The following is a 12,985-nucleotide window of genomic DNA, read 5'->3' as shown; positions in this document are numbered from 1 at the left end:
GCCGATAACGCTTCTTGCCCCTGTCGCGAGCGGACGCAATTTTTCTTTCCTCCTAGATGCCCGCCGACCCACTGGTTGCGTAAGCGAAGACAAATATTTAGTTCTTTTTTTACGTCCAAGGCACGCGACGTAACGGTAGTTACCAATTTTCTTTGCAGGCCAAGCAGTTCCGAACATGCTTTAAAGAATGGACGACTCCAGCTCTGCCACTTCGATCTCCAGCGGCGACGAAACGCGCTAAAGGGCGCAGTCTGCGCCACGCGCTACTTCTAGTACACTACTTTTAGTACACACTACACTTTAGGAGAGCATGTTGAAGGAAAGTGACTTTAATAAAAAAAAGAGCCCAAAAAAGGTGCACCACATTTCCACGTGACGGGCTGATTTCATGCTTTGCTCAGGGCCTTCGTGTGTAGCAGCGCAACTTAACCGTCAAAAACAAAATCAGGAAAGTGTTTTGTGAAGTTCGTTTCCGGGAGGCTCGTTCAGTGCCTTTATTTAAATTTGCCTCGAAAGCCTCCACATAAGGGTCTGCAGGTGTGGTATTAGAATTGTGTAAGCACGGACAAGTTATAGGCGATTTTGACTAGTATCCGCACGGTCTAACCTGTATGAGCCTTCTATATCCTCTCTTTATTTAGTGCATGATCGTTTTCGATGGACTGAGTAGATTTTGCAATGCCGCGACATTCATTTCGCAGCGACATACTATAACTGCCACAGAACATAGCAGAACACCGTTATTCCACTGACCTGTCGACCGCTTGCCCCGCCCTCGCAGATGCCCCCGTGTGCAAGCCGGATCAGAAGCACATCTATGGAGTTTCTCGCCACGAGTCCGTGTCTGTACGCTGCGAGCTAGAGGCAGACCCGGCGGATGTCACCTTCTACTGGCGCTTCAACAGCTCGTCGAGCGGCAAGCGGATTGACTTGGCCAGCTACAGCCACGCGCTGACGCGAAGTATGGCCATCTACTCGCCTCTCAACGCAGACGACTTCGGCTTCCTGCTCTGCTGGGGCGCTAACGAGATCGGCAAGCAGCAGAGACCCTGCAATTTCACCATCGTCCCTGCCGGTGAGTCCGTTCGCTTGAGCTCGCTCAACATGCTAATGACTTATACGCCTCGTGGTGGCCGCTACCATCACACCTAATTGAGATGCCATCTCCTCTCCTCTCTTTTACCACTCCCTTCCTGTTACGCTCCGCCCCTTTCACCTTGCGATAACACCCGCTGTAAATGACGTCCACTTACCCCAGCGCTTGTAAGAGAGGTGGCGAATGCTTGTACTTCGCTGCTTTCTTTCTCTGTAATGGGAGAGTTCTTTAAACCGGGCCGTGAGCGCCACTTCGGCGCCCACCAGATTTGGACGCAGAAAGCGCTTAGACTGCATGCTTAGCGTGTGCATTCCGCACTGCTCTCTCCCGGCTATACGAAAGATCCAACGTTAGTGTAATTTGTAAAAGCTCAGAACACAATGTTCAGACGAAAAGAGCGCTATGGTGAAAGTACGTGAAAAGACCACTGTTCTGGAGCAACATCCAGTCAAACATTGCACAGTAATGAATACTGAGATATTCTTGACCGCCGCTATTCTTTTCTTCTTGTTTTTCTTCGCCGTTTATGTGTTTTCCTGTTTTTTTCATTTAGCGTTGGCTAGTTATTCAGTAGACCCGTTCGCCATCTTCATGTATACGAGAGGAGCAGTGTGCAACACAACAACACAAAAAGCAGTAAAAACTGTGTTAGGTGTCCAAATTGCTCATACGTGCTCATCAACGTGTCTTCTTTGCCATTAAAAATTTTGGGCATTGCTTGAAATGCCTCAAAATGTGACATATTTTACCCATGTACAAAGGTGTTGAACAATTTTTTTCACGGCTGCGCACTCTATGATAGCAACATACCCTACTCTGCGGTCGTATTCAATAGCGGCAAATTGCGGCACGCGTATTCCATTACCGACTGCGAAATTCGAGTGGCAGTGAAAAGCAAATAAGCTAAGGCAAGAGTGCTTCAACTTCCCTGGAAATGCAGTATTGAACTGAAAAGCCCCTATTTTTTGTTTGTAATTTTTCACACCAATGCAAGCCGAAAAAAAGCGCTTTCGTAAGCTTAATCCCTTTCTTTCAAATGTCCCATAGTTATCACTAGTTAAGAGAGGGCGATTTTCGTTAGCATCCAGTGAGCAAACCTTACGAAGGTACCTTTTTGTTTTTCACAAAGCACAAAAAGAGATTACGAAAGGTGACGCATTAATGCAGAAGAATAGAATGGTAGGGAGTTAAAACGCTTATACATAACCACAAGGGCAGCCTTGTTTTACTGTGGGATCATTTCTGTTTCTTTTTCTAGTTGCTGCTATGCTCGCCCATTTATGATGCCAGACTGCAGTGCAACATCGCGCACGTCTGCTCGGCTCAGTAATATTTCAAAAATATATCGTGGGTTGCGTATGCAAGTGCATGCGAAGCCACTGGTTTCAGAGCAGCTCGAACGCATCGGCACTATCTTCCAGTCACCGCCCACTAGGCTTTTATGGCCCGCGTAAACATAATTTTATTTCATTCCCGAGGGCATTCCTAAAAGCCTCCAGAAGGCATCCCCACGGGCACAGAAAAGCTTAGGCGCCAAAGCCCCACATCGTTCGTCTTGTGTCGCAACGCTGCATGATGCGCCGCATGCTCCAAAAGTGGACACTGAAAGGGAAGTTCCGCCAGAGAAGCGAATACCCCAGCTCTTTTTTCAGCTACCTGAAACAAGGTATTTTAGAAGGCGTACGGTTTCGCATGATGAAGAGCATGGGCTTCCGAGCAGCTTCCATTTCACCAACACTCCTTCTCCTCTCGGCTTCTTTTTATGCATTTCTTTATTTTTCTTTGTTATTTATTGGTTGTGAACGAGGGAACGCATTAGAAAGCGAGATAAAGCCATCTCAGATAACAGTTTTAAGTGGCCGTGTGGTGTATATTACTGCCTGAACTTTCAGATTGTTTACATTGCTTTCGTGGTGGCACTTTTGTGTATTTTGTTTTCTGATTCGGAGCTGCGTTGAGAGAAAATGGCGCATTATGGTGCATTCTAAAGCTAGTTTTGTTGCGTTCCTAACTTATGATAAGCATCACCGAAGTGCCTACCATAAAACACCGGGATATAGCACGCAAATAAAAAATGGAGCAAACAAATCAAAACTAAAATTTTAGGTGTCTTTTGTCTGAGACATTGTAAGCTACTAGACCGGTTTTTTCTTCCCTCCTTGGGCAAAAGGGGGCATATCAGCCATAGTGGCAACGCTTACCCCGAAGAAGCTCTCTTACATAGCAACTGCTCGCGGACCATGCTGTGTGGCTTGACTTGAGCAGTCAGCATATTAAAATCTCTCGAAAGAGGACTCTCGTACTCACCGCTTTGTAGCTCGTGACCTTCAGGGATTCCAGAAAAGCTACACCACGTGTCTTATAACCAAACACAACTTCCTGATTGTCTTTCACCAAGGCTATAACATGAAAATGTTCGCACCTAGTATGGAAACAAGCAAGGTAAAGTCTTTAGACATTACCGTGCATATGTAGCGCGTTGAATTTACCCGAAGTATTCTCAATACTGATAGCTCCATTACAAATACCGAATTTTCTGTACCAAAAGCCGCGTGCTTAAGAATTCTTAGTTTTGCTGGAATCCGGTGCGCAGTTATTGGCCACAGCTGCACTAATTATTTATTATGGCATACCAGACATTACTAGTCTTTTAGTTTTCTCTCATCAATGGGAAACCATATCTGTGTCTGCACACTCTTACGAGCAGAAGCACTGAGACGAAGCCAGGGTGCAGCGGACTGCCCACGCTCAAATTCATTAGCAGAATTCTTTTCTTTTTCTAGAAGCGCGCACCCTCCCAGCCGCTCTGTATATTTTGCTAGCCTTTATAAATTGATAAAATGCAAACCGCCACTTTATCGCTCGGCCTGGAGCCTTACTCGTGTGGTCTGAAACTATGCAAATAATATTTAAATTAGCGCCCTTCCGCATGCGGATTGGATCGCAATAATTAATGCGCCATAAAAGCTGTTTGCATATACCGCCTAGCTGCAATGCGAATACAGCCCTGTGCTGGGTAATTATAGAACTACGGCGGATTTTCCATCCTAAGCCAGAGTACGCAATCCAAAAAAAAAAGCCACTTGGTTCGTCTTCGTGGTATTAATTCTAATCATATGCAAGTAACATGCTCAGAAGAGTGAGGTAACAAAGACAGAAAAACGACGAAAGCGGTAGATATTAAATACAGTGCATTAAACAGCCAAACGATGCACAAGTGCATTCTGACGGCGAATATAGAACTTTATTTCTTAGTGTCTTTCAGCTGTTTTCAAGGCGGCGGTGATGCTTTGTTTCTGACGTAAGGAGCCACGAAGTCGTTGTTTGTTCTGTCCAGCGTTTCAGAGACGCAGGGGAATTTCTTTCTTCAGCACGATAGTTTCGAAAACATGCCCTGTCTTTAGACACATCTAAGAATAACTGAAATAATCGCTTTTTCCTTGTAGTCATATAGAAGCAGCGTGCCGGTAGGAGCGTCGTGCGAAGGCTCCTTCATAGGACCACAGCCGTATTCTTTTGTTGTTTTCTTTTGTCATCAGTAAATAGTTGAAAGACGCTTATTTTTTGCTTGCTGGGCCCTGATTTTAGCCGCAATAATTTCGATGGCTGGGAAGGTCTGCTTTCCTGTCCTTTCACAATGACTTACAGTTTCTGGAGATGATACCTACGAGGCGTCTCCACAGCTGTGCGTTTTCTTTCCATTTCATTTGCAAGGCAGTAGGACCAATTATGCAAGCTTGCAGTCTCAAACAAAAGAACTCAAACATATAGTAACTCTTTTTCCGCAAACGATTACGAGCATTTGGAGAATAAGAAATAACAAGACTCACGCCCTAAACAGAGAGAGTAGTGTGACCTACGCTTATGTTCAACCAAACTAAACATAAATAATAATGAGGGCCGCATAGCTTACGCCTCTACCAAATAACGCAACCCCACCCTTCGGCCTTTATAAGGTATGGCCTTCCGCCAATAAAGCCAGTTGACAGTTTGCGCTTGTGTGTGTGTGTCGCCTTTCTCGTGTGTCGTTTTATTTGCGCAAAAGAACATTTCTAGATCAAAACGCAACAGTGCCTGATTTCATACTTCATATCAAAATCTCACTGAAATATGACGAGGAGGAAGAGGTGGAGGAGGATGAAAATACCGTATTTAGGGCCAGCGCTAAAGCACAGTGAATAAAAAGGACTTGCTCCGCTAAAGCCCGCTGACCATCTACCAAGGCCGAGTGAAGCCAAGCACTCCACTAAGGAGGGGCGGGAAATAAGGAGAGGTAGTGGCAGTGGTCGCAAAAACAAAAAGAGCTCGACGACGACGGGACAACAAGAGGCGCAAAGACGCACACACAAAGCGCAGAATAGGTTCTGCGCTTTTGTGTGTGCGTATCTGTGCCTCCTCTTGTCCCGTCGTCTTCGCGAAGTTTTTTTTTTCTTTGGCGATCACTATAAACTTGCTATGCCAGCATCATGTCTTACTTTAATGGCAGTGTTACATGAGTACAGACTGTTCTGTGTCTACTCTTGCCTCCAGAAAGCATAGACTGTGGTCTGTGTCACGCCATCCGAAGTTTTAGGGTATGAGTGGGGTCAGGAGAGTTAGTTTGAACTTTGCGGAGGACGTGGCTTGTTCCGTGTTGAATGACGGGTGAGGAGTAGATAAAATTGTGCTCTGTATTTTTGTGCAGTGGTAATTCTGGTGCAGTGGTAATGTTCAGCTATTTGCTCTTTGTATGTTGCGGTGTCTTCCACTAACGTCGGATATGCGCAGGGGATCGATCGCGCCTCGTTGCTTATTTCGGGGGTCCATTGATAAATCAAGCCATTTCCGTCGATCCTAGCATCACTACCTGTGCAACTCAGGATGAATTTAAATCTACAGCTGCGTCAGTGATCGGGGCTCTCTGTCCGGATGCATATAGTGAATACGCGTATGACCCCATGATGCAGCGTGTGGCGTCCGTGTATATCGCTATACATCACGGGTCTCCGCGGTGATGAATTGATTCTGCTTGCGTCGAGCGTTATGGCGGTGTGGCGAAATGTTTTTTGGTATATTTGGAAATGCGGTGTTGGACAGTAGCTGAGAGCCTTGGTTAACTGGTGTCAGCTTGAAGGGGGTAATGCCGGCTAATTTCAGAAAAGGGGCTTGGTTAGGCTGTTCAGCAGATGTATCTGTGTTCTTGTCTTCTGTCCTGTCTGTCAGCGCTGTTCAGTCGCTTCCATCGTTTCAGGATGTCGCATCCCTGCTCTGTGCAAGACAAGCGCTCTACCTGCCTGTCTCTGTGTTGCTGTGTTATTTCGGTGAGGGTGTGAACAATGTAGTGCATATTGTAATCGCGCAAAACGACGAGGGAGGCAGAGAATAAAGCACAGGACAAAACGCGTAGTGTGAAAGAGGCCATGTGCGTTGAAGTCGTTGATATGAGGCGCATATGGATAGACCCAGAGCGGTCTTGTGATGGGTGTTCAGTGGAGATTCGAGGTTTCTATTTTGCGTTTATGTTAGTACGAAGTACGGGGTGGTGGGAAGGAGTCTGGTGCAAAAGAGCGCATTGGCGAGCTGCGTTGCTTGTTCTTAAGTAAGCGCGTGTTTTTTGCTAACGATTCGTCGGATTAGATGCGTGGAAATTCGGTAATCTTTCTGATATTGTACAACGTTAGAGCTTGGATTGTGGCCATGTATAAAGAATCCGAGTATTCTGCACGGGTTCAGCAAGGGGATCTGTTTGCCTGATAGGCTGAGTTGTATAAGGGCGCCAGATTTCTATTCGTATTGTGTTCGATTCATCATGAGAAGTTTCACTTTTCTGCTGAAGTATGGAGTCCGGGTTTATGTAAGTCGTACTCTCTGCTATCTCAGCCTTCTTGGAGGGTTGTTTCTGCGTTTCTTGGACACCCGATTTCCCCTTGAAGGGTTATCTCAAATGTATGGAGCGCGCGATTGTGGCTCGAGAAATTTGTACCCCCTCCCAGTGTAAATCGACAAAGGTAACCTGACGCAAGGAAATATATTTTTCCTTCCTTTTTTTCTCTTTGGTGCTAGACAACAGAAGACACAGATAAACGGCATGTTCGCGCATAAAATTCGTTCTGTTTGAGAACTTTTCGCTAGGTTGTTTCAAGACGCCGCCATTACATTTCTTTAGCACGGTGCGGCCTCCACCGCCGAGCCGAGCAATAGAGCGCGCGTAAAACTACCATGAGCACGTGGTTGCGCGGTAATCCCGCAGTTTTTAAGAGCGTTAGCTCTTACTTCTCACGTTTCGAGATTTCATGGGGTCTGCTACCACCCTGGCATCACAGCGCCATCTGTGGCAGCAACTAAAAAACAGCATATCTCGCATGGGGACTTCTAGCGCCATCTACAATAGCATTGTAGAAACAACCACCTGCCGCCTGCCAATGATGACCTCTCGGTGCAATATGGTGGATAGGGGTGGAACGATGTGAGAATGACGTCAAGAGAATAAATGTTTCGGTTTCTCGAATCTAAGATGACGGCCATTAAAATTGGTTGTGTCCTCCCATCCCTTTCCCCCCTCATTCCCCAAAAGATATGCTAAAACGGAAGGAAACTGTCCGGTTACGGGACCACTATATGTGTATACATCCGGTTCGCTATATCTACTCCGACAACAAGGGGCGCCCATCCGGGGAGAGTTGTGTACCGAATTTGGTAGGTAAATAAAACCCTATGGTGTGTGGTATAGAAATAAAACCACAATTAAATAATAGGTAAACATTGTATACATGCAATTGCTAATTGAAGCGTTACCATATAGCGCAGGAAGCCGAATTCTAAGCCTACCTTGACCCCCCAAAACAAAGCAAGTTCCGCTTGGGATGCATCTTGAGGGGGTGTAACTGGACAACGGGCGCGTTCTTCTTCGCTTTCTTCGTCTAGTAAACCAAACAGCCAACGCTCGCTACATCAACGTCTTCCAGACGTTGCCGGCCTTTTTAATCCGTAAACATCAGTAAAAGTGAAAAGCGTGTCCGTGTCGGGCAAGTCGTTAATTATAGCAGCTGGTTAAAGGCATACATAAGCAGGGCTAAAAGTAATAAAAAAGGAAAATTTGAAAATGAGAACATTGTGCCACACAGACAAGTCCTTCCGACCTGTGGGTAACTCCCGCCAAGCTGCGGATATCGTTCGCACAAAAATAGTGAGACTTGCAGCGCACGGTCGCGCGGACGCAGCCGACGTGCCTCGCGCTGCCGCTTAATAATTCTGATAATTGCATGCATTCATCGCTGCCTAAACGTGGTGTGCACGGCTGTAATTACGAGCCCTGCTTCGATGTCGACTGTGTATTCTTTCTAAAAATTATTACTCTCTTTATTACAGCGAAGATTAACCGAAGTCGTCTCTGAAGTGGCTAACCACGACACTTTGCTAAAGGTTTAGGCGATATCAAAAACATCCACGTTGCAGGCTTAGTACGTGAGCTGAGCCGGGATAATTCTGTGCGCTCTATTCATAATGGGCTTCAATCAAAAACCAACCAGAACAAACAATTCCCGGAAGAGCGTTTGTACTGCATGCACCAAACGATCTTTTCCTGTTCCGGGGAACTGAACAGCGGTCGCAGCTATAGCGATGGATAATTATATCTGGGAGGTTTGAATCATTGGCCACAAGGGCTCTCAATCCAAGTATTTAGCAATCAGTCCCAGGTAGTAATCTCCAGCCTTTTTAAAGCTCTTTGGATTATAGAACTAGACTGTGTGTAACATTGCCGCACAACTATATTTTAGTTGTTATCTGCTTTGATTATCAACGCAGGAACGTGCTCCTATGGAAGCACGAAAGCGGGCTTTTAAATTGTGATGGAAGGCGCGACCAGAGCCCGCTGGTACTGTCAGTGCGCGCAGCATGTTCAGCGAAATTCCGTTAATTCGTAGGTATTTTGGACGCCTGATCACCAAGGTCCCCTGCCTCCTTTAAATTCAGTGCGGTCAGGAGTAATGGCCATTTCCTTAGAGACGCCCATGGCATGCAGTTTTTGCTATCGCCGACACCGAGTTGCATTGTTTTCAAGCTCAAGTTCGCCCACAATCAGTTTTCTTTGGAACGCCTCAGCCATCTTCCTGACTTCACAATAACGTTGTTCTAAACGAGCACAATAATCCTGTTTTGCTTTTATTGGATTGGACAAGGAAAGTTCAAGGAATTCGTTAAAGAGCACTAACACTCTACCCGCAGGTCCTCCGGAGCCCGTGAACAACTGCAGCCAGGTGAACGGCACCGAGGACTCAGTGTCGTTCGAATGCACCGAGGGATTCTGGGACGGCGGCGTGGCGCCAGTGACGTACGTCGCGGAGCTGCGCGAGGCGGACTCGGACAGGCTGGTGGCCAACGCCTCCTCCTCTTCGGGACCAGCGTTCAGTTTCAGCGGCCTGGAAGGCGGCGCCACCTTCCGGGTGTTCCTCTACTCGGCCGACCCGAAGGGACACCGGTCCCCTGTGCACTTCATCGTCAGCACGCTGAGACCGGCCGAGAAGCTCACCGGTGGGTGCCTCGAAACAATGTTCTCCGTCACGTCTATGACCTACACCGCATGACTGTTTACTGCGGCCGGTTACTCCAGCACTGTCAGCGGAAGAAATTCACTAGCCCTTCCCACTGATCCTCATTGAGTGCAAGGCGGCCTAAATGTAGCAGACATCACGCAATTTTTCCTCAGTTACTATATGCTCCGAGTGGCACCAGCATTCTCACCATACCAGCTCTAGCTGAAATTCAACTTGCAATATGATTAATGTCTGGTGAACTTTCTACGCGCACAAAATAAGTTTTAACATCTGTGGCAACCGCAGTGTCAACGACAACGGCACCTGTGACGCTTCGTTGATATAATGTTAAATGTTGTGTTGCTGTACAGATTTTGTATTAGGGCACACTTTTGGGATCCGGCCAACGCACGATGATGTTTTATTCACCGAATGAATGCCCCCCTCGAACATTAATGAGTACCCATAAAGGACCTAACATCCATCGATAAATCTTGATGGCGTGCCATGGAGTTTGTGTGACGTCATCGCGAATCCCACAGGAAGCACTACTGGCATTTGCTACTGTGAAAGAGAATAAAACTATAGGACGCTCAGACATCTGATGAGACAATTCTGCGGAAACAGTCGGATTTACCCTCGACCATTACTTTGATGCTTTTGCTCAAATGAATGCTTTTTCTGTAAGCGGAGGATTCACACACGCGATGGATTATTTCTGAAGCGTACAGGTGTGCGAAGGCGAGTCGAGGGTGGCGGTGATTGAATGGACAGTCTTCTAGCTGACTGGGTGGGTGGCTAGGGGTGAGGAATTGGTGGAACGGATGCTACTGAGGAGCAGCTGGCTTTCCCGCTGCGTGTTTGAATTAAATTTATCTGTTGCATTTTCGCTCCGCTTCTTTGAGGACTTCTTTACTTCATCCCAGTTGTTCCTCGAAGCAGTATAACAGAGCTGCGATGAGCGCACAGGCAACCTGCCTGTATAAAATTGTCATACGGGCATATGGGATAGCGTTCTTTAAAGTGCGTGTGCGCCATACAATATATGATATGGAACCTTAACGTACGCTCGCGGCACGTGAACTGTTTCTGGAATTTATCTTGCGCGACTCTTGCGTGCTCTGAAATATGTTTTCCAAAATGGCGATGCCCTTCGAAAAATGACCCCTCGCCTCGGACTGACCTGCTTCGAAGCCGGACCCCTCCGTTCACTGGCCATAAATATGCACCGGGCTTTCGGTTCGTCTCATCTCGCTTATAACGAAACGTATTGGCGATAAATTTGATGTAGTTTTTGTTTAGACCGACGATTCTACGGCTTCTAGTCCTAAAGAAGAGCGTCGGTTTGATGAGAAAAATGCTTCCCGTTCCAACAACCAGATGGCGCCACTAGGCCGAACATATCGTTGCGTCTTAATTTGCATACGCTTAGCTAAAGGTGCGAATGTTACAAATAGCGTAGCGCCCCGCAAAACTCTAGCGTTTAGCATACGTAGAATTGCATACGTTCATATGGTACGTAACACGCGTAAATTTATACTCTTTGCTGACCATATCTGTGTACGCTCCGAACAGACGACTTGGTGAGGATGAACACGTTTAACACGCTCTCCTGACTGGAAGTTGTTTGTGCCTATAGTAGTGCTGCAAGTTTGTTTTGGGATAGAGTCATGGAATAGAAACTAATAAGTAAAAAGCAGTCATAAAATAAAAACTTAGAACGACAGCCAAATGAGAGAAAAAAAGAAGTAGGCTGCACTGAATTTACAACCCCCGTTAATTTTTAATCAATAGCTGTGTGAGGAACCTTATCGCAGGAATTACGGCGGTGTTGTCGTAGTTGAAACGAAAGCGTCGGGGTCCTCGCTTCTCTAGCCAAGGGGATAAAACTGGCTTAGATAACTATCTTACCTACCGTCTTGCTGCTTATGTCACTTTAATGCAAGCGAGGTTTAAAGTGCTGGAAGTAGTGCTACTGCTGACTGGGTGACTGTCATCAGCAAGATCACTTGAAAATGGAGGGTGCTGGCTTTTCGGAAGTCAACGCGTTCGTGTTGGGGACTCAACGTGCGAGGTAAGTTTACAGGAAAGCTAGTTTACTCAGGTTTGTTTCTTCGGAGCAGGCACGGCGTACGCTGTGCACAGCCCAGAGTTCTTCGATACATACGCGCCCACAAAAAATCGAAGCATAAAAAGGCCCGCAAGGCACATGAAAACACGTAATGAAAGTATTTTCCAGGTATCCGGCGCAGATCTGCATATCGGGAATACTTTTTTTGCTTCCGCTCCTGTGATGCTCGCAGCCTAGCAAATCACGTAGGGTTTGATTGCTGTAGATCCGCCAGTCTCCTCACCGTTTTAGCTTTTCTTTCATTCCTCATTTAACTTATTCTATCAATATCCAGCGCATTATGGCAGCTAATATACGCAAGTTAAAAGAGAATACAAAAATTTTGTTACCGCCACCAAAATTTGAGACATTGGCATGTCAGCAATAAGAAAATCAGCACTTTTTTTCAATTGTTATAGCTAGTTTGAATTCTATGAGAGACCAAAGCGAAGGCCTCGTACCAGCTTGAAGGACCAGGGAATAGGCAATTTTTTAAATCAAACAAATGCCTCCATTTCATTTTTCACCCGCAAATTATGTCAGAAAATAGAAGGCGAGGAATCGTTGGACGCTGCCTGGAAGTTGGTCATTCGAGCCCCCTTTCAGAGCGAAAGCTTTTACAGCTTTGGTTCAGCCCTATAGTTCTGTATTTTACCATGGAATGTACACTGTCAGCAGTAAGGCGATAATTACTTGCTGAATAACTTAGTTTACCATTATCACATGAATATATTTTATTTTATTTAAAAAACTTAATTAACCCAAAATCATTTTCATCCTACCATGTGGGGCAGGTGGAAAAGCGAAGAGAGGAGGGATCCACCTCTTCACTTTTAGAGAATAGGAAGAAGAGGGAAAGTGCGAGAGGAAAGAGGGGAGGTGGGAGTTCTCGGTTGGCTTAGTGGCTTGGGAAGTAATGGCTGTAGCGGAGGAATCCGCAACCGGAAATAACCCAGAAGGTGGCTTCCCTTGGAGAACGAGATTAAGAAGAAGGTGGTGAACCGCATCTTGATGGTGATTCCATGGCAGGATCCAGGCCTATATGGCTAAACAAAAACTATAAGAGCTCAGGGTAACTGAAGCGCGGTAAGTCTTCAATCTTAGCAACATAATTTTTCTTCGACACACAGCTAGCTCCTAGTGACGCTAGCCATTTATATCTGAAAGTGCTGGCCGCTGGAAACTTGTTGACCTCAAACTTTGCCTACAAGCTGCACGAGCTACTCAGTACACCACGCGAACACTATGTCACGAATTCGCGACACT

At 46.2% G+C, this 12,985-nt stretch overlaps 1 protein-coding gene across 1 annotated transcript in view; it reads left to right on the top strand.

Moving 5' to 3' along the window:
- LOC144093809 (protein turtle homolog A-like) overlaps positions 1–12,985 on the top strand; it is a 208,636-nt gene that overhangs the window by 179,845 nt on the left and 15,806 nt on the right. The window contains exons 7-8 of the mRNA XM_077627515.1: positions 782–1,075; positions 9,302–9,607. Coding sequence (XP_077483641.1) covers positions 782–1,075; positions 9,302–9,607 — 600 coding nt within the window. The remainder of the gene's footprint in view (positions 1–781; positions 1,076–9,301; positions 9,608–12,985) is intronic.

The sequence above is a fragment of the Amblyomma americanum genome, chromosome 6 (assembly GCF_052857255.1).
Source record: "Amblyomma americanum isolate KBUSLIRL-KWMA chromosome 6, ASM5285725v1, whole genome shotgun sequence".
Taxonomy (NCBI): Eukaryota; Metazoa; Arthropoda; class Arachnida; order Ixodida; family Ixodidae; genus Amblyomma; species Amblyomma americanum.
The sequence above is the reverse complement of the archived record's forward strand: the minus strand, read 5'-3'. Positions and strand labels throughout refer to the sequence as shown.